The 22,236-nt window shown below is 47.0% G+C and overlaps 1 protein-coding gene across 4 annotated transcripts in view; it reads right to left on the bottom strand.

Moving 5' to 3' along the window:
• Window positions 1-22,236, bottom strand: part of KDM5C (lysine demethylase 5C) — a 1,076,337-nt gene that overhangs the window by 426,272 nt on the left and 627,829 nt on the right. For all 4 annotated transcript variants that reach the window (XM_069645250.1, XM_069645251.1, XM_069645253.1 and 1 more), the window contains 2 exons: window positions 3,298-3,422; window positions 2,810-2,960 (listed from right to left, as the gene is read on the bottom strand). In XM_069645250.1, the coding sequence (XP_069501351.1) occupies window positions 2,810-2,960; window positions 3,298-3,422 (276 nt within the window). The remainder of the gene's footprint in view (window positions 1-2,809; window positions 2,961-3,297; window positions 3,423-22,236) is intronic.

Raw genomic sequence — 22,236 nt, 5'->3', positions numbered from 1 at the left:
CCTGCCAAGACCCGCGCCTCCGTGGGAATCAGGTGAGCGTTACAGGAAGGATCAATTCTCCTTTGTATAGATTTGAGAATAGGAAATCGCCTTAGCAATGGCTCTCTTTTCCCCTTCTAGTTCCTCGGCAAAGTCCCTCTCCTCCTGTGCTCCCTGGGTGCGTATGTGGAAGTGTTCAGCCGCTCTAGACAAAAACTCATTTAGGAGAGGTTGGTTGTCGACTGGAGAGTCAGTAACCTGAGGTTCTTTGCCTACAGGGGAGTCTACTCTGTAGATTTCTGGGTCATCTTCCTCTTGGTCCTCTTCATCCCCATAGTAGTCCACCCCAGTTTGGTCGTCCAACGTTACCAATTCTAGATCCACATCTTGTAGTGGATCCTGACTATACGGAGTGTATGGCTTTACGTAGAAAGGGTCAGAAGACCGACCTTGCGTTGGTGGTTCAACTCGAGGTTTCTTACCAGGGGATAGCGGGTCCATAGACCCTGAGGGAGTAGCCCCGTCAGGGGTGTAGGAGAGGAAGTGATCTGGGTTCTTGGCATAGCAGTCCGCTAGGGATGACATCCTAGACATAACCCTGTCTATATCCTCACTGGACCATTCTTTGGAGCTCGACATCCTAGACATAACCCTGTCTATATCCTCACTGGACCATTCTTTGGAGCTGGGGATTACCCTTTCCTGGGATGTTTCCCTGCTATGACCTGACTGGACCTATGGGCTTGTGCAGGGGTCTTGGTTGGCTGTTTATCAGAAGACCTACCACTGTCTTTATGTACCAGAGGAGTAGAAGAAAGGTGAGAGGGTTTCTTCTACTGTTTTCCCCCTTCCCCATGTGTGAAAGAGTGCTTCCCTGGTGTTTTCACCTACTCTGAGCTTTTCGACGTCTGGCGTCGAGATTCAGAGGTAGTGTCACTTTTCTTAGAGTGACGACGTCGGGAAACAGGAACTGCAGTTGAGCGGTCTGCTGATGCCGACTCCTGGAGTGCGGCCTGGGGATGCAGGTCGGTTTCGTCTTCCAACGATCGTACCACCATTTCTTTGGTGAGTGAGGCACACTTGGCAACAGTGGATGGTTGCCTGGTGTCATGCAGCGATCTTGACCGAGAACGCCCAGAGGACACCGATTCAGTGGACCGTTCTTTGCGTGCCTCTTTCCGAGAACTCGACACGTGCGTCGAGTTTCGGTTGGACTTCCGAGTGTTTAGTGGAAGTGGTGTGGGTAGCGCTCGTCGCCGGGTGTGCTCCCCAAAGCTGCCCTGCCAGACAACCTTCCGAGGTTGGGGACTTGCGCTTGGCTGTCTTTCGACGCCACGTTGCCCTCGCCGTCCGACAGTACGGCGTCGCTGCCATCACTGAAGGTGCCCTCCACTTCCATGGCCTCTCGTTGCCTGGCGTGGTGGGCCCAACGTTTGGTCGAACGGTCCTTTAGAGTCTTAGCCTTGAACCGGCTACACGCTCTGCAGTTCGCCTCAGGGTGGTCCCTCGGCAAGCAGAGGTTACAGGTGGCGTTTCTTCTCAACCCAAGGGTACTTGCAGTTGCACTTGGGGCAAAATTGGAAAGTGGTACCCTCCATACGCACCCTGTGGCAGCGGGCGGTGTGTAGGAATATATATATATAAATATATGTGAGTGTAGAGTATGTACCACCCCCCACTCTCCCTACTTGAAGGGCCGAGGCCAGAGGCCTTCCGAGGCCCAACGTCTGTCGTGCAGCTCTCGACGGTTGTTTTCTTCTCCGGTCCGGCGTCGAGCTTCGATATTCGGTGACTCGACATGGGGATTGAAGAAACGGGGAAATATTATACTATTTGCAAAATTATGGCTAAAAGCCAGGGAACTCCGCGGAATGCTTCCGAACAGTATGGCGGAAAAAAAAATCTGAGGGTCCTAGACGCGTGAGGGATCATGGGTACAGTGGACGTCACATTAGGGATAGTATTACTGGCACGCCCTGTGTCGACACCCATTTTCGAGTTTCGAAAAACTAATACTCCGCAGCTTCCACTAGATGCCGGCCTATGCACAGCATGTGATCTAAGCAGATTCCACAAGCCTCCGAAATATATATATATATATATGTATTGCCAGCGAATTGAAACCAAAGATAAGCAGGTAGCCTCGATATTGCATTTAGAAGACAGTAAAACAACCGGTCTATCATGCCTAGAGGATGCATTATGATAGCTTGTTCATGACGCTTGGAAGATTTATTACGGCGATTTGACTAGTGGGCATAGAGGAATCGCTCACACAGACAACCTGACCAAACAGTGGCACCAATAAAGTGCCATCCTAGCCTCAAGGTACGTATAAACACACCACTTCAGTGGCCATCTGCCACAGGCATGGCTACCCACACACAAACCAGAATGCAGCGACGACGTACAACAAATTCAGTCTAGCTGGGCCTACAACACTTTTGCCTCCTTACACCAGACTAAGCATCAAAAACTATGCCATTATAATACAGCGACGACCTATGACAAAATTCAGTCCAGCTGGACACAGTCACTTGCCCACACACACACTCTCCTGACCTCCCTCAACACCTGTTCACATACCTGAACTCTTGGGTTGCTTACCAAATCCCAGCCAGCAACCTAATTCTTTACCGTGACCAAAATGCACACATGCATGCTAAGCATTTATGAGATATTATCCCATACTGTGGACTGCGGTCCCAAGGACGTTCCCACCACACGCACGTGGAGACCATATGAATGGGAAAAGGCGCTATATAAATGACTACTAGACAATACAATAGTCATGGCGTTTTCATGATCGAGAAAAGTGATAACTACGTACCGAGCTGGCTTCTTGCTGCAGATGAGCCCAATGGCCTCAGATACACAGCGCTCAACCTCGTCGATGACGGACTTCAGTTGCTGCAGCATGCCTGTTTCAGGAAACTTCTTTTCCAAGGCCTCTGCGTAGAGGGCACGCAGTTCATCCAGGGCTGAAATAACAACATGCTTTTTAGTGTCATGGTAACTGTCCCAAATAATCAAAGCAGAGACTCAGTCTACAAACTCTGAACAGGGATACAGCAAAAGCATCTAATGGAATACAGAGGTCAAGGAATACATGGCCATGACAGAGGCCCCTCTCACTCTTCCCTGTGATCATTGTAGCAAAGAATCTAAGATAGGAGAAGGACAGTCACTATAAGAAGCAAGAACACATGCACTGTGGATACTGGAGTAAGAGTTTATAAAAAGAGGAAAAGAGTGAAGGTGTACCATCAGAACAGGATTGTTATATAGAGCACAAGGTAATGGAGCGGAAAGTCTTACATCTCTTGTTTTCGTCCTCCACCTCTAGGGCAACACGTGTTTTATTGGCCCAAGTGTCGAAGGACTCTGCGCGCACCTTCAGCTTGTGCAGCATGGCTGGGAGTTCATCCAGAGTGTAACGGTACCTAGAAGGCAGAAAAGGGTTCTTGCGTGAGCAGCAAACTGAGCTAGCATGCTAAAATGGCAATGGCAGGGTATGGTATGGTTAAAGGAATGGGGTAGTGATAAATAACAATACGAGGTAGTAAGAAAATGAAATAACTCAAAAAAGTGCTTGAAATATCACCCCTCTCATCCTCTTCACATAAGGAAGTGCGCCATTAGGTTTATTTTTAGGCAAATAAGTATAGAAATCAAATACACTCAAACACCAATAAATCTGTGTGGAAAAGGTAAAGAAACAAAAAAGAAAACTAAGCAACCTTCTCCACTCCTTCTTGCTATGTGCAACACCAAATGAATAAGACTAAGTTCTGCTCACTTACTTGGATGGAACCCAGACACTTATTAATGAAGACCAAGAGGTGAATGGCTTTAAAAGTTGTTAGGCAGATCAAGCTTTTCCGGATGCCATGTATTTTAGGAGGGGGCACCAAACCTTGCCACATGTTGGGGGTTAGAGTCCCTTATTGTGTTGGTGAACGGGTACATCTCTATTATGTTCCAAACCCTGGTGCACAATATATGCAGCATCATTGTATTGCCAGTGCCCAAGCAAGAAGCTTTCATTAGTCTGGCTAGCAGCAATAGCGAGTGAGGAGGAGATTTTTCTGAAGTCCCCGGGCAGAGGCTTAGGAAGACAAGCCTGTAATGCTAGACATAGTTTTTTGTTTGCAACTCTCAATGGTAAATGAGCATATCAATGAAGTATTCAGAGGTATTTTCAGAACTACCATTGGTGAGGGATTTGAGAGATCAACCAAATGGAAAGGCAAGGGGTTTTCGCAACACCATACTTCTCTGGTTTGTGCAGGCTGAGCAGTAAGGCTTAGAATTAGGAGATGAGGGGTTCTGTACATAGTTGCAATTAATGACATTTAGAGATAATAGGGAAATAGAGGTCCACACAGTTGTAAACAGGGTATTGTACTATTTTAACGTATAAAAAAGTACGACCCCACCAAAAGACCCAAAACAAACACCACGAAAAGTTCTGACTACCAAAAGTCCAAAATTCTCATGGTGTGTGTTTAGGTGTGTCGGTGGGGTCGGACATGGGGCTGCGGGGGTGTCCCCCACAATACCCCGCTCACTATGCTATACAGTATAGTGAGCAGGGGTTGCGGGCGAAACCCCTGCAGGTTCTGAAAAGAAAAGAAAAGGACCCTGTGGCACCAGTTCCCGATCACGGAAGTGAAAGGGAACTAGCGCCGCAGGGAGACAGTGTGAAGGAAAGGTAAGTAGGGTAGTGTGTATGGGGGTGTGTTGTGGGTTTGTAGATGCGTGTTCACATGGGAAATGTGCAAACCTTTTGTGGTTCGCACATTTCTAATGCAAAGTGCAGTGCGACGGAAAAATCACGCAGATCCGTATACAGATACTCTACTAGGCCCAAACACATGAGATGGGAGAACCATGGCTGCCAAGCACACATTGGTGCCACCAGGATCACCATGACTTGTTCCTGGTGCATCCTGTGCACTATCCTGTTGAGAAGGGGAATCAGGGAAAAATCGTAGGCAAATCTCTTGGACCATGTTAACCAGAGACCGTTCTCTTTGGACCGCTTCTGTGGGTACCTGGAGACGTAATCTGGTCATTGGGCATTCACCAGAGTCGCGAACAAGTCGATGTTTGGAAAACCCTACTCTGAAAAGACGTTGAGTAGAACGTGCTCTTGCAAGCACCACTCTTGCCCTCTGGGTAGGTGCAAGTGCCTGCCGAGGAGCATGTCTTCCAGAAGATTGTGTTCCCCCGGAATATGTTGTGAGAGAAGGAACATGTCATGTTAAGAGTGCCCACTTCTAGATGTTCTGCACTTCCAGATGTTCTGGGACAGTTTGGATAGCCCTAGAGAGTGAGTGTCCCTGTTTGTTTAGGTAGTACATAGACGTGGTACTGTCTGTAAGGACAAAAACTGTCTTCTCCTGTAGATGTGCTTGAAAGGCTTTTAGGGCTTTGAACACTGCAAGCAGTTCCAATAGATTGATGTGATTAGATGCTACTGATCGGGCCCACAAGCTGCGCGCTGTCTGTTGAAGGAGGGCCATCATCCCCAACAGCCACATGGCCTTGCGTACGGTTACACAGCGACTGGCTACATAATGAGGGACCTGGAACTGCATGGTTTTAACCCTGTCGTTGGCGTCTGAATTACGGCCCCCAGAAACTGTTTGACTTGGCTGGGAACCGGATTAATTCTCATTGACAGAGAATCCAGGATTGAATAGGAGCTCTACTGTCCTCTTGGTATTCCCCAGGCATGTTCCATACAAGTCTCCGATTATGAACCAGCGGTCGAGGTAAGGATACACTGGTATGGACTGCCTGCACAGGTGAGTCACAGCTACCGCTAGTACATTTGTAAACACCCTCTGGGCTGAGGCAATGCCATAGGGGAGAACTGATCGTGCGTGTCCTCCATCTTGAATCTGAGGTACTTTCTGTGTGCTGGCAACATTGAAATATGAAAGTATGCATCTTTCATGGCCAATGGGGCCATGTAATCCCCCTCCCGCAGCAGTAGGATTACTTCTTGGAGCGTTGTCATCCAGAACTTTTGCAGTTTGACATATTTGTTCGCAGGACACAGATCTAAAACCGGGCGCATGGTTACATCCTTTTTTGGTACAAGGAAGTGTACTGAAAATACGTTTGCCTGGAGATAAGGGACGACTTCAATGGTGCCATTTTCCAGCAGGACCTGACCTCGTCAAACAGAAAAAGCATATGGTGTGTTGACAGTGTGCTTCCGGGTGGACGTTAGCGGGGTGGCTGGAGGAACTCTATGTGGCGACAATCTTGAGTACCCACTGATCGGATGTGATCCCCTTGCTCAGTAAGAATTAGTGCAGTCCAACTGGTGTGGGACTACACCAGACTTATATCTTAGTATTAGGTAACCCACCGTTAATATCGGCCTGTACTACACAAGTTGGTAGTGTGACTGAGCAGCCAGGATTATCTTATGAGGGGTAATTAATATGTGAGCTGTAAAGCTCTGCAATGAAACCAGTAAATACAAGTATCGAATTAAACAATTACACACAAAGTTATATAATAAATATTTAAAGCATTCTTTATAAAGCAGTAATTTGCTGTAACATTAATCCCTAAGTACGATTCAATTAAATTAAAAAAAAAAAAAAACACACAGTAATTGGGCCTAGAGGATTCGCTCACACAGACAACCTGACCAAACATTCATTCTTTACACATGGTCCAGCATCCGGAGGTGACCTCATTTGAGACCAGTATAGCATTTATTAGTATCACCTTTCCAAAATTGAGTTTTTAAGGAAGGACAAATTAGAGTTAGATCAGAACAGACTGATAGGTAATAAACCGTTAGATTCTCCCAAAGGGTTACAAGAAGTCTATTATCCCAGCATTAAAGTGTTCAACATTTAAAACCTGTAAGGGAACAAGCGATGGCAAAGCCAATAGGTTCAGAAGGAGGTCTTTATTTATTTATTTATTTATATTGCGCCGGTAGCTCGCAAGCTTCGGGGCGCAGGAACAGGCACACGAGAAACAAGTGACGGGTAACTAACACAAAGCACAAGACAGATATATATAGGATATCGGACTGGGCCAGAAAGATTTATATGTTTTACTTAAAGATGTAAGTTTTCAATTGTTTTCGAAAGCGTTGATAGTTGGTTTCCATCCTTATCTGGCCCGGAAGATTGTTCCAAAGGCCTGCTACTGTGACAGGGAAGGATTTGCTTGCTCCGTTTTTGAGTCTGAAAGGAGCTTTCGTAATCAGACCATGTTCGGATGATCTTAGCTCTCTGGAGGGCTTATATGGAATGATTTTATTTTTCATGTATGCTGGGGCTTTGCCATATATACATCTGTGTGTGAGTGTGAGCGACTTAAATTGGACTCTTTCCTCGATTTTCAACCAGTGTAGTTCTTTAGGAAGCCAGGAGAGCCAAAGTCAATGGGCAACGTCAAAGTTCTGATGCTCTTCTTCTTCGAAAATGTTCTTAAATAGTCAGTGTTCAAGTGAGAACTCAAAGCAACTCAAGACCTTTAGACAGCACAAGTTGTAAGGCCAATGCAGGTAAGTTGAGGTCACATTACTGTAGGGTTAAATTGCACTCCCAAAGATGGGAAACACCCCAAATGGCAAAAGGATAAAATACCCAAAGCCCCAAGAATCTTGAAAATGAAGAAAGTGTTCCAGCTGGTTGCCTTCACAATGTAATGCAGTAGACCCTTGTTTGCCTGGTCATTGGGGGTGAGGGGGGGAGAGAGAAGAGAGCAGAGAGCGAGAGAAGGAGAGCGAGAGAGAGAAAAGGAGAGAGAGAGCGAGCAAGAGCGAGCGAGAGCGAGCAAGAGCGAGCGAGAGAGCGAGCGAGAGAGAGAAAAGGAGAGAGAGAAAAGGAGAGAGCGAGCGAGAGAGCGAGCGAGAGAAAAGGAGAGAGAGCGAGCGCGAGCGAGAGCGAGCGCGAGAGAGAGAGAGCGTGACAGACACTCGGCAGCAATGGATTTCCATCGATTCAACGGCTCTGTGGTTTTAGTGCCTTTTTTCTCAGTGCTGAAAGTCGGGGATTGCGCCAAAATAGAGTTCGTCTCCAGGCTAGTTGGTCCCACCAGCCTAAGGGAGGCAGTCGTCCTTTACGGGTCTTCCCTATCGATTCGGAAAATGGTCAGCACAGCTGCAGGGCTTCAACAGGGACTTTGCAGTCCAGGAGGATGCTGCTGGCGTCTTCTGCTCTGGATGTTGTCCTCCAGTGGTCCACTCTGCTCTTAGTCTCAAAAACCTCGCTTTTTATGCAAGTTCCCATAAATTCACATCCCTAGGCTGTCACTCACAGCAGGGTGGCTGTCCTCCAGGACAGCCAGCAGGCCAACTGGAACTGGTTTCACTCAGGCACACCTAGAGACAAAGAACAGGGAAGTTTCGGGACCCTACCCGTCTTCCTGCCTTTCTAGACATTCTGAAGCCTGGGCGAGCTTCAGGGCTGAAGCTGGCAAAGGCAAACTACACGAATTACTCAAACTTGATGCAAAGCCCAGAAGAAAGAAATTAACAAGAAATGGCGGAAAAATAAGACAGAGGGCCATTTTGGGGAAATGGTCACCCTTGAGTGCAGCACTACAGCCGAGGTTTCAGCCTGCAGATACATGTCACTTGGTACAAAAAAAAAAGAAACCAATGCCACCAGCCATTCAAGTGAGTTAGTGTAACAAAATGTTACATGAGGAGTGGGTTAAAGGAATTACTATGTGACCTCCCAGCACTCCACATTGGGTGGTGTGTCCTGGACCCATAAAGTAAAGGTAGTAAGACAGGGGTCATCTTACTATTTTTGGGAACAGTAGTTCACCCAATAAAAAGAAGTTAAACATTAAGAGAATTGCAAGGGGCTTTTTTCGGTGGCACTGCACAAAAGGTGCTGTGTGTCACAATGCAAAAGCAGATGCCTATTGAGTTTACCAGACTCCATAAAATCGTAAGGAACATAGAAAATCATAGTCAGAAAGTCACACGAGTGAGAAAAAATCCCACTCACTTAGGAGTAAAAATTAAAAAGCCCGGAGTCCAGCAAAAGTGCTGGGGGACTCTAAGGTTAAAGGGAATTGGCACAGAAGAACAAGTTACTTCTTACCTTGTAACGTTCTTTCGATGGGATGTTCCTCCGACGTATTCCTCATGTTTCATAGACCATCTCCCAGCTTGCTGGCCTCAGAAGGTTTTTTCAGTAGAGGGTGCTGCGCGTCGACTTCCCTCGAGCCGATGTCCCTCGACGGCCTCTATCGGCGCCGACATCATCACGCGTATAAATAGACTCGCGCAGCGTCCGTTGCTCAGTTCCATTTTGACATTAAAAGTTGTTTTACATGAATTGGTTATTGACCTTGAAGGAGCGTAAGCTGCAAACACAAGGGAAGTATTACTGCTGGGATGGATGGAAGGGGCGATAAGGAATACGTCGGAGGAACATCCCATGGAAAGAACGTTACAAGGTAAGAAGTAACTTGTTCTTCAAAGGGATTGTGTCCTCCGACGTATTCCACATCTTTGATAGACTCCCATAGCAGTGGTGTGTAATTGGTGGTGGGAGTAAAAACACCATGTTTCCTTCTAGGAATGAACAGAATGTAATACGGCTTTGCCAAACCTAGTCTCTTGACTAGAGGAGGAATCCAGTTTGTAAAATCTTGTGAAGGTATGTGTGGACGACCATGTGGCAGCTGCACAAATGTCTCTAACTGGAACCCCTCTTTGGAGGGCCGAGGAGGCTTCGATACCCCTGGTTGTATGAGCCCTAAGATTTTGAGGAGGCTCTTTCCCTGCTAGTTTGTGACTATTCCAGATTTGTCAAAATAGTCCATCTGGAAATGGTTTGTTTTGTTATCGGTAGTCCCAATTTGTGCCCTGAGTAACCTACGAACAGTTGGTCTGCTTGCCTCTGCTTGCCTAATCCTAGCAAGTCTGCTGATGTAAAAGCTTAAAGCCTGCCTTGGGTCCAGCCTGTGTAGCCTTTCTTCTTCTTTCCCCGGATAGGGAGGCGGATAGAATGAAGGTAAGGTAATTTTCTGAGTGATGTGGAATTCAGAAACCACCTTTGGGAGGAAATTAGGCTTCACCTGTAGGACAACTGTCTTTATGAACAATAGTATGAGGGGGTTTACAAGATAAAGCTTGTAATTCGCTCACCCTTCTAGCAGATGTTAAAGCCACTAATAAGACAGTTTTAAGGGTGAGAAATCTTAGCGAACAAGAGTGGAGTGGTTCGAAAGGAGTACCCATCAGGAAATTTAAGACTAAATTTAAGTCCCATAAAGGAACCTGGAAAGGTCTTGGAGGTAGACATTAGTTAATCCCTTTAGAAATTGTATTACTAAGGGTAATTTGAAATACGAAGGCTCCTCTGCAGTGCGCTTGAAGATCGATAGCGCTGCGAGATAGCCCTGGATAGTGCCAACTTGATGGCCTGAATTTGCCAAGTAGAGTAGAAAGGATAACACCGTTGGTGTACCACATGAAAAGGGGTCGATATTCTCTTCTCTACACAAGCTGCAAAATTTGTTCCAACGGCAGCGGTATAAAGACTTTGTTGCTGGCCTTCTGGCCGAAAGCAACACCTCCATGACGTCATCAGGGAGGTCCCAATCCTTGTATCTCAACCTTTCAGAAGCCAGGCGTGAAGGTTGAGGGTTCTGATGTCTGGATGGAGAACCTGACCTCCCTTCTGCGAGAGAGGATTCTCCTTGAGTGGAAGACGAATTGGAGGGCAGATGGACATGTCCAGAAGGTCCGGGAATCATGGTCCTCTGGAATCTTCTCAACCTCCTGATCATTTGAGGAATGACAGGGACTGGTGGAAACGTGTACAGGAGTGGAAACTTCCAGTCCACTACGAACGCGTCCCCTAGAGCTCCTCTCGGGGGAAATTCCCTTGAACAAAACAGATCACACTTCCTGTTGGTACTGGTGGTGAACAGATCCACTTGAGGGGTTCCCCAAAGGGTGAAGATCTCTTGAAGGACTTCCTGAGCTAGTTCCCACTCGTGGGAGACTGTGCAGTGCCTGCTCAGAGCGTCCGTCGTCAAGTTCTTCTCTCCAGCTAGGTGAACTGCCGATAGAGTGATTCCTTCTTGAATTGCCCAAAACCAGAGCTTCATTTCCGCTCTGCACAGTGGCAGTGATCCTACGCCTCCTCTTTTGTTGAGGTAGTGCATGGCCACTGCGTTGTCCGTCATTATCAGGACATTCTTCCCCTGTACAGATGGCAGAAAAGCTTTCAGCGCTGGTCTGATTGCTCTCAGCTCTAACAGGTTGATATGTAGTCTGGACTCCGATGGAGACCAACGACTGTGATGGTCAAGTCGTTGGTGTGGGCTCCCCACCACGTGCGTGAGGCATCTGTGACTACTGTCATCTCCGGCCATGGTTGCCAAAACAGTTCTCCCTTTAAGATGTTTTTCTGGCAGGCCCACCACTGAAAGTCTTGAACCACCTTGTCCGGAACCTGAAGGAGGTCTGTCATTCTCCCTGAGAATTGCGACCACTGAGTTCGCAGTGCCCACTGAAGAGATCTCATTCTCAGGCGAGCCTCTGGCACAAGGAAGATGCAGGATGCCATGAGGCCTAGCAACCTCAAAAAGTCGAAGGCTGGGAGACGTTGGGCATTTTGAAACTTGGTGACCATCTGCAGAATATCTTGAGCCCTCACCTCTGGTGGCGAGGCTTTTCCCAGGGAAGTGTCCAGAACCGCTCCAATGAACTGGAGTCTCGGTGATGGTATCATCTGTGACTTCTTTAAATTGAGGGAGAAGCCCAGTTTGTGAAGGAAGTGGCAGACAATCTAGCTGAGTCTGAGCTTGTTCCGGAGATACAGCTCTGATCAGCCAATCATCCAGGTAGGGGTAGACATGAATCCCTTCCCTCCTTAGACTTGCAGCCACTACCGACATTAGCTTGGTGAAGACCCTTGGGGCGGAGGTCAGCCCAAATGGCAGAACTCGAAATTGATAATGAGAGTTGCCAATTGCGAACCTCAGGTATTTCCTGTGTTTGAGATGGAGTGGCACATGGAAATAAGCATCCTGGAGGTCCAGAGATACCAGCCAGTCCTGGAGCTGGAGGGCCCGAGGGATCAGAGAGAGAGTTACCATCTTGAACTTGTCCTTCCTGAGGAACTTGTTCAATTCTCGTAAGTCCAAGATAGGTCTCAGTCCTCTGTCTTTCTTCGGGATGAGAAAGTAGGGGGGGGGGGAGGAGTACCAGCCCTTGTTCCTCTCCGCTACAGGTACCGGTTCTATGGCACCTTTCTCTAGCAGGTCTACAATTTCCTGCAAGAGGAGCGGGTCTGGAACTTTCTGAGAGCTGTTCCCCGGTGGATGACTGAGGGATGCGTAGAAAAGGCAGGCAGTAACCTTGGGCAACTGTCTCCAATGCCCAAGCATCTGACGTAATAGCCTGCAATCTGTCAGATGTTGAGTTAACTTGCCCCCTACTCGTGTCTTGTGGAGAGTGTTCTCAGAGCGGTTTGGTGGCGGCTGATGCAGATGCCAAGGGTAAAGAGGCACCTGCTGCTGCTGCGGTTTTTGTATTTTTACCCCGTCCACCTCGGGTGAATTTTTTTCTGACCCCTTTGAACCGGCTATCCTCTGCCTCTTCCGATTGCAGAATAGAAGCGAAAGGACTTACCTCTCCACGAGGTTCCTGAGGGGCGATATGGTGTCTGACGGATTGCAGCTCCTAGGGATTTTGCTGCTGCCTTTGATGTTTGTAGTTTTTCTAAACTGTCATCCGCCATCTCTTACCAAACAATGAAGAGCTGTCAAAGGGCATATTCAAGAGTCTGCTTTGCACATCTGGAGCAAAACCAGACTTTCGGAACCAAGCAAATTTCTGGGTTGTTGTACTTGCCGCCATGGCCCTGCTGATGCTGTCAGCAGAATCGATGCCAGTTTGAAGGGATTCGTACATAGCGTCTTTACCATCCTTGATGTTTAGGAACGCTTCCCTTTCTTCTCCCTCCGGGAGGCAGTCAGCCGCTGATGAAGCACACTCCCAAAGTGTGCGACTGAACCTTGCGAGCGTACAAGTAGCATTGATGGATTTCAACGCCATGCTACATGCAGAAAAGACTTTTTTGGCCATAGAGTCATATCTCTTATCATCCCTGTCCTGTGGAACAGCAGGGTAAGCCGATTTACTACCTGATAAAGTAGCTGCCTGAACAATCAGACTCTCCGGAGTTGGGTGTTTGGATAAATATTCAGGGTCAGCAGAAGACACCCTATATTTAGCTGATATTTTTTTGTTAATCGGCCGGATTACCTCAGGTGTTTCCCAGTTTGCCAATATTCTCCTTTGTAATGCTGCATGAAATGGCACCACAGGATCCTCCTGTGGCCCTTTGACCAAGATGTCTGTGAGGTCGTCTTGCTGAAAAGCAGGTGAGGGTGTGGACCACCCCATAAACTCCATCCTTGCATCAAGGTTCTATAAGGGGTTTCGGCATCTTCCCCCCGGTCTGGTCTGGCAAATTCCACTTCTGGGGAAGTGTCCAACCCACTTGCTTCCTGTAAGGATTCTTGGAGGTCCTTTAACCTACCTTCCTCAGAGGTAAATTCCTCTGGTACAGGGGTTGCAGATCTCTGCAACTCAAAGTATTTCCTGATCCGAATCCTCCCCTTCTTCATAAATAGATAAGACTCTGGAGTGATCAGGTCTTGAAAATGGTATAAATCCCATTTCCAGAGCAGAAGGGGCCAAATTTGTCATGATTGGCTGAGAAAACGTTGACGTCGTCGACACAGACGTTAAAGGCTTCGAAACCATCGAAAAAGGTGTCGAGAAAGGTGGTAGAGGCCTCGAACTCGAGAGTATCGGAATTCTACTGGAGGTTGTCGACGACATTCTCGTGATCGAGGCTCTGGGTATGATCACTGGCTGTGAGGTGGCTGTGCGTTTGTGTCCTTTCTCGGCGTCGAAGACAGCGTTGACTCGACTGACCTGTGCGTCGAAGAACCCTTCGATAAAGGCGTTGAAGACGCCGATCTATGCGTCGGAGGGATCTTCGACGACGGCATCGAAGACGCAAGCTTGCCTTTACTCGAGTGTTTGTGACCCTCTCGAGTGGCTTCTTTCGCCGGGTGCTGTGACTCGCAGCGTTTCGATTTTCAGGTCTTTCACCCAGGGTATCACCCTCAGCAGTCTTCGAGGGGGTCGAGGCCGCTTTCTCGAAGACGCTAAGCATCTTTATCCTGAATTCCTCCCACTCAGCCGGAGAGTTGTGTTTTTGGGGCAGGAGACCCTTTTTGGGGAAACGGAAGAAGAAGACGAGGAAGGGGATCTCCGACGTCTCTTTTTTGAATGCTTAGATCTCGAAGAGTGATGGGAACTGCTTCGAGACCTAGAACGAGAATGTCTTGTGATGGCGAGGAGACCAATATCTCGACTTCGCCGAGGAAACTTTCGAAGAAGTTTTAACTGCCTTACCTCTCTCTAGCTTCCCCTTACGCTCCTTCAAAGCTTTCGCCGTCATGGACATGCAATTCTCACACTCCGAACAATGGTGCTCGATTCCCAGGCACCACAAAGGGATCCTGTGAGGATCCGTCAACGACATTTTCTTTCCACAGTCTCGAAATTTTATGAAGCCGGACCGTGGAGTCGTCGGTTCGGGTGAGGAAGCCATCGAGTACGAGTCGGTATTCACGAGGAATAATGAAGTATATTGACTGAAGAACTGAGCAACGATATTCCAAGGCCCCACGAAGCGTAGAAAAATGGAACTGAGCAACGGACGCTGCGCGGGTCTATTTATACACGTGATGATGTCAGCGCCGATACAGAGGCCGTCGAGGGACATCGGCTCGAGGGACATCGACGCGCAGCGCCCTCTACTGATAATTTTTCCAAGGCCAGCAAGCTGGGAGATCTATCAAAGATAAAGAATACGTCGGAGGACACAATCCCTTCGAAATTAATATTCTCCCTAACACCCCTTCCACGCGTGGGTAAAAGATTTTGAACGGACAGGGGCAGTGTGGGAGGGGACCTGTACCGCAGAGTCATTTGGAGGTGAAGGCTGGGGAGCCTCTGGAAGCAGAGTTTCTACATTGGCCTTTCCCGCATCGAAAACCTCTTTGTTGTGGATACTGAAAACCACCGGAGGAGCCTTGCCCGGAAGCCCAGTGGTCCACCCCGAGCCATACTGTCCTTGTGGGGAGAAGAATTGCCTGCGTAAGGGCCGGCAGGTGTTGAAACCTCCTTGCTGGACGAAAGGCTTGTCAGAGATCTGATTGAGTGATGTTAACGTCTCATGCACCTTCTTGGCGGTTTACATAGCTTCATTGACCAATTTGTCAAAAAAGGAGTCTGGGTTGGCATGGACCCCGATGCACAGTGGGTCTGAAGGACCGGGCGGAATATTTTATCCACACAGGGTTTGACCGCAATGGTTTGGGCAATGAGGGGGCTAGGCGCTTCTTCACAGAGTTCAAGAGGGGATAGCTTGGCTGACCGTGACCTTTTAAGGATGTTTTCCACAAAACCGGAATCAGGGATGGCTTCTTGTGTGGTCATTTTAAAATGATCGGCCACCTTCTTAAGAAGATTATTAAACAGCATCTGGTCGCTGATAGATGACGAGTCCCTGGTTTGAGTGACAGGAGGAGCGTCCAGAAAAATGTTTACAGGGTCAGGGACATGTGCGGGGGTGCAGTGCCATGTGCCCTGGTCATCTGCAGGGTTACAGACATGGCATGATAGTTAGTGTCCGGGACATAGCATACGTCTTGGTTGGGGTCATCCGAGTCATCCAGAAAGACATCCACCTTGGGGGGGGGGGGGATTGGACTCCGGAGAATGGGATTCCTCCAGAGATGCAAATTGAGCACCCGGGGAAAGGGGCCTCCAAAGTTAGAGGGACAAGACAGGAATCAATAGTCTTATGGCATTTTAAAATATCAAACTGGCCTGAGAAAATAATGAACTCAACCATTTTGTCCATACAGGCTTCAAATGTATGCCTGGCCCATTCATAGGCACCTGAAACATCAGGAGGGGCAAGCGCTGTGTAGATGGAGCTGGGTCCTGCTGAAGGGCCCTGGAAATAGGAGGAGAGGCTAGAGAATAGTCCGCGGGCAAAAGGGAGGCCTTCTTGGGGTCCGAAACATGTGAACGGGCTTCAGAAAACTTCACCCGAAGCTTTGGGAGCGTTTGACGAGTGGACATGCCTTGGCGCGTCTTTCGACAAAACTGTGTTGGTGATGGGGCGATAGTTAGCGGGTATGGAGGGGTCAAGGGTTTGTTTTTTAAGTAAAGGGAGAACCCAAGACTGTTTCAAATTGTTAGGTATGGTACCAGTGGAGAAGGAGGAGTTTATGAGTTTGGAGATGAAAAGGTGAGAGGTCCTGTGCAGCGTCTTTTATAATTTGGGCTGGACAAGAGTCGCCGTGGCAGTTAGAGGGTTTTAGTCCAAGGATGATTTTTTCGATTTCTAAAATGGAAACTTTATTAAATTTGAAGCTGATGTGTGTGTTGATCGGAGGGTGGTGGCGGTAGTTGGGGCAGAGGCTTGGACATATTGTTAGGCTTAGGGGCCAGGAGTGTCTTTTTTATTATTGATCTTAGCTTGGCGAGTCGCTACCTTATTCGATAGGGCGCTCTGAATGCTGGTGCACCATAGTTTGTCTTTGAGACAGGTATCTGGTGCTGTGATGGGTGATTCCATTTCTTTAAGGATTGTGAACAGTCCTTTGGTCCTAGAGTTGGCTTGCGTAATGCGCAAATTCAAAGAGGATTGTTTGGCAAGTATGATTTCTTTTTTATAGAGGGAGGCTATTTTGCTGAGACTGTTTTTGTTAGTCTCGGAAAGGGTCTTGTCTCCAAATTTGTTTGCTTTTACGTTTTTCTAGACTTTCAGGTGAGGGGTGAACCAGGAGTTCACATGTTTTTTAGGTTTACTCTTTCTAGTTTTTAATGATGCTATAGCGTCTAATGATAACATTTTGTTATATTCCTCTACCATATCGAAGGGGTCAGTGTTGGCAGGGAGCGAGTTTAAGGTGGGAAGAATCAATGGGGTGAGTTTTTCAGCTGTGATCTTTCTTTAATTTCTCGTGGGGATAGCTGCGGCCATGGTAGTGGTGTGTGGTGGTGGTGTCGCCTCTAGAGAGAAGGATATCAAGTGGTGGTCAGACAAAGGTTGAGGATTGATGGACGTAATGGGGATCTGGCAGTTGTGATCTGCTACCCAGTCATGGGTTCTTCCTTTGGTATTGGTGGCGCCTGTCACTTTTTGGGTGAAGCCCAGTTCCTCAAGGGATTCGTTGATGAGTGGCGTTGGTGTCTGATGGATCATTAAAGCCTAAATTAAGATCTCCTAGGTGGAGACAGAGGTGTTTTTGAGATTATCTGATACAATGTTAGTTAGGTCTTCTTCGAAGGAGCCTAGGGTACCAGGCGGTCTGTATATAAGGTGAATAGACAGGGTCTGGGAGTCCGAAATGGTTAACTTAGCCGTAAGGGATTCGCAAGAGTCTGGGTTTTGGGGTGTAGAGAGTCTCAGTGATAGACTAGTTTTGGAAATTATGGCGAGGCCTCCACCTCGAGACTTAGGCGATCTATTCTAAGGAGTGTGTAGTCCTCAGGGATGGCTAGCATGATTGTCGGGCCTGCTGCTGAATGAAGCCAGGATTCCGTGATAGCAAGGAAGTCCAATTTTTCTGTCTGGTGCAAGTCTGCAATTTCTGTTGCATGGGCTTTTGTTTATGGAGTTTTAGACAACACCATATGCATCATCTTTTCATGTGTGTCACACAGCACCCTCCGTTCAGTGACACAGTGAAGCTTTTTAGGCTGTCCCAAGGTTTAAATATTTTCTCTGGGATAAACTACTCTTTCCCAGAGAATGTAAGGTTAAATTGACTTTACTAATCTTTTTAAATTCTTAGACCCAGCACACACTATGTTCCTATAGAGTGCTGAGGGGTTACCTAGTATCCTGTGTCTAGAAACTCATGTAACAGTCAAATGCTACCCTTTCCTATCGAAATGGCTGGTGGCAGTGGTTTTACAACAGACTACCATGATTTTTCCCGACCGCGAACACCGGTTGCTAAAAATCACGGGAACCATGTTTTTCAAGATGGCGCCTTAAGCCCCTTTGTTTAAACAGGTCCTGGTTTTCTTTTTTCGCTGTTTCTTTTTGGAAAGGTCCTTCTAGCGTTTGTCTCTGCGCACCAAACCAGGTTTGGTCCCTTTGTTCCTATGCCTTTGGCGGGCTTCAGGACTGAAGACTGCCTCTGGCGCCCGAGTGTCTGGGGTGGGCAGGAAGTGAGGGAGGTGCCCGAAACTCCCTGTGCTTAGTCTCCTAGGAGACCCGAATGCACTCTGGCGTGATTGGCTGGCTGGCTGTCCGGCAAGAACAGCCACCCTGCTGGGTGAGTGGCAGCTAGGCTGGAATGAATTGGAGAAAACAGTTTAAAAGGGGAGTCTCTTGCACTGAAAGGCAGAGCCAACCACTGGAACAAAAGAACCGAAGACGACGGCTGCTATAACTACTCGTTGGTTTGCCCAGTGGATCCCTGCTGCAGGTCCAAATTGCCAAGTTCACCTCGACAGAGAAGCCCCTTCAAGGATGACTTCTTTCTTTGAGTTGGTGGGACCAATCAACTTGTAAGCCACCTGGACACCATTCTCAGAGCTGGTTAGGATTAAATTAGGGGGAAGGACACCAGCTTGTGTGCTTGAAGGAACAGCAACTGGAAACGAAGAATTGCCAATTTGGCAGCTTTGTGACCAGTCCTCGTGCAGTGCAGGAGTCGCCCGATATCCTCCCTCTTGTCCCCACAACTGAGACTCAGTAACAGCGAGATCTGCAGGAACTGCCAGGAACAGAAATCTTCAGCTGCATTTTTTCTTCAATATAAGGTACAGTGAAAACCTGACCGAGAGAACTTAACTCTCACTGCGAAAGTGCAAACAACTTTGGCAACTTGCAAGCCTAGTCAGCTTGTGACCCGACATACGAACCTTTCTTCCGTGCAAACAGTGGCAAAGACTTTTCTGTTTTAAATACCAGAACCCTTTTTACCTACACAAGACATTAGCCCATTGACTTTGGCCTACTTATTGCATTGAATCAACTCCTCTGGTGAACTATTTGCACTGTTTTAGAATACCTGTAATATTTGTTTTATTAACTTATGCCTTTTTGCTCCTACTTCAATGCCATTTTGCTCCTACTTCATAGGAGCTCAACTGCTTAGTTTGCAGTATTGTAGTGCAACTTTTGGGTGATATTGGTTGCCTCATTTAGGGAATGCTTTACAAATGATTGTGTAATAAATTAAGTGTTTTTTTACCAAGAAACCTTGAGTCCAAGTGTCTATCTGAATACTTGTCATTGTAGACCTTTGTGTAGCACCCTTACAAGCTCACATTCCCTCTTGAGATAAGCCTGGCTACTCAGCTCGCTACCAAAAACTAGTGGTCCGAGAGGGTACTGCATGCAAATTCTGCCTAAAAGCCGGGAGGCAGGATGAGGCGGTGAGCGAACAGCCGAAGAATAGGATCAGCAATATAAACTCTTATAAGCTCTGCATTATGTGCGACTGACTAGTAAGGTGGAAAAAAATCTGGTTGGACCTCCACGAGTGAAGGAGTTTGGGTACACTACACATCATGTTAGGAATAGTGTTACAGTCGCACCCATGTCAACGTCCCTTTTCAATCTTTGAAAAAAAATGCAATACTATGCGATTATCACTAGATCTCAGACTATATGCACAGCATGTGATTCTAAGCAGATTCAAAAACATCAGAAATGGGCCTTACTCACCTTGAATAGCTGCTGCTCTTCAAAACGTGTAACCCTGGGTTGTCCTTCACAGAATTGCTTTGGTGCTATTCTAAAATAGTTTCATCAAGTTCTTATTTACCTTAGAAACTGTATTGTACATTTCTTAAAAGTATACAGGTATAACTATCTGTTAAGTAGCGGATAGTTATGTACCAATAGGTCAATTACTTACCTTGAAATACATTGTGTCTTACATTCTTCATATTTATCACTGAGTAGCTTAAGGCACCTCCAAAAAGTATACAAGTTGTTTTACTAGCTCTGAACCGAGTTCTGAGAAGTAATGTTTCAAGGAGTATACTTGTAACAATGTTGGTTTATTATGTGATTTCAAAACCGAGTGTCACTGCAGGACTGACAGGGTCTACTACCCTTGAATTACTGACTGTAGTCTATAAGTATCTTATTAAAAGGTTATACTTTGGGTTGTATCCCTAAAGTGATGAGTTGGTTTTTATGTGATGTTATAGTATTTACTTCCCCAAGATTTATGTGGGCCTACTTGTACTTAAAAAAAAAACATTTATTTCCACAATACATAGTGTTTTAAGTGCTTCCTTGGACCATACATCTGCTACAATTTCTTTGTACCAAGCTACAGCCCTCTCTCCCTCCTAAAATAAGCCTGGATGCTCTGTCCTTGCTACCTCATTCGCAGGTGGTACAGCCTTATACTAAGAGTGGAGCTTATGTACTGCCTCAGATGTATGGTTTTATGAAGCCCTTAGTTGGACATTAGAAAAACTGTCCTAACAAAAGGACATTACACTGAACTAGTAAAGTCCCTCAGGTTTTGAAAATGCAGTCTTCTTGATATTTGCTGTCAGGGATATTTGGCAATAACCTGCAAGGTCAAAGGTGCTAAGCTACTTGGCAGCACCTCGCGTGTACACCAACTGATCTGTTTGTTCAAGGGGATGAGCATGTGGCTTGGTGACCACATTAAGAGCTCTGTAATCCATACAGAATCTCAAATCCGATGCACAGGACTGGTCCAAGGACTACTAGAGAGCTCTATCGCCCCTAGATCCAGCATTTTGTTGACCTAACTTTTTGTGGAATCTCACTTCAGACATCCTAAAAGCGCCCACTTATGGTAGGCATAATGTCCCCAGTATCAAAGTCCTGCTTGCACCAAGGTGCCAAGCCCGGAGCAAGTGAAAACAAGTGGGAGAACTGCCTAAACAAAGCTTTAATCTCACCTTGGTCCAGTGGAATCAGTTGCGACAATCCGACACCTTTCAAGGGAGCCTGGTGGGTAAGATTTTCATCTTTATGATAAATCTTCCTGACCTGTGTCAACCCCAGAACATTTTGTCTGGACTTGGTAATTATTTTAGCATGTCACTAGGCGAGGGCCTCTCACCAAGTCTTTTACTCTTTTTACGTGTGGCCTTTGTATGTCTCTCCATAGTGTGTGATTGGAGGTCTAGTTTCATATGATTTTGGACTGACTGTAATATACTATGGCAGCACACAGCATTTTAAATGCAGTGGCTTCCTTTTAATTTTATTATTTCTTGAGTAACTACTGTTCCCAAGAAGTACAGTGTTATTCACATACCCTTTACATTGATTTAAGTGAAACAGGACACCCCACCTTATGTGGAGTGGTGGGGAGGTACAATGTATCCCCTCTCTTACATACCTGTTAACATTTTTGTTACAGATGCAAGTTTACATGGTTTAACCCTAGTGACTTTTTAGTCTCATTACTCAGAGGCTGTGAAATCAGTCTTGGTAAAGCACAGAAAGGCCACCATTCTGCTAGAATGGTGGGTTCCTTTTTTCGCCATTTCTCGTTTGCCTTTTGTTTCTGAGGTCTTCCCCCTGCCATTCTAGGTGGGAACAACCTCTGTGGAAGTTTTGTCTTCGGCAGGAATCCTTTGTATTCCACACCTAGGTCCCAGTGTGTCTGAGAAGGCAGGAAGCGAGGGAGTCGTCCAAACTCTGCAGCCCTTTGTTTCACTGTGCCTGAAAGGAACCATTTCCCAATGGGGGCTGGCTGTCCTGACTGAACAGCCAGACCACCCCTTTCTGTAAACTGCAGGGAGAGTTTGCAGAGGTTGTGCTGTAGTTTGTGAAAAATACTCAGAACCTGAAGTTGCGGACAAGTCGGCCACTGGAGGGGAATCCGAAGAGGACGATGAAGAAAAGACGCCTGTAGCTATTTCCTGCGACCAGAGAGCCTGCTGTGTAACTGGAGCATGACGTAACCTTTGCTTCCAATCGACCTTGGGGTCCCGAATGCAGCAACTCCTACCCATATGCTGGTGGGATCCACTAGTCTCAAGATGACCTGCATTTTGAGCCATCCCAAGACGTGCCACGACTTTGCTGGGCTGCAGCCCGGAAATACCCTGTGACTGAGTGCAGTGCATGGTCTTCCGAAGTCTGAACCTCGCTGAAACTTTGGTGGACTCTTGCTGGATTTGCAGAG

Source organism: Ambystoma mexicanum, chromosome 2p (assembly GCF_040938575.1).
Source record: "Ambystoma mexicanum isolate Mex_15411 chromosome 2p, UKY_AmexF1_1, whole genome shotgun sequence".
NCBI lineage: Eukaryota > Metazoa > Chordata > Amphibia > Caudata > Ambystomatidae > Ambystoma > Ambystoma mexicanum.
Note: the sequence above shows the minus strand (reverse complement) of the source record. Positions and strands in the feature narration are given on the sequence as shown.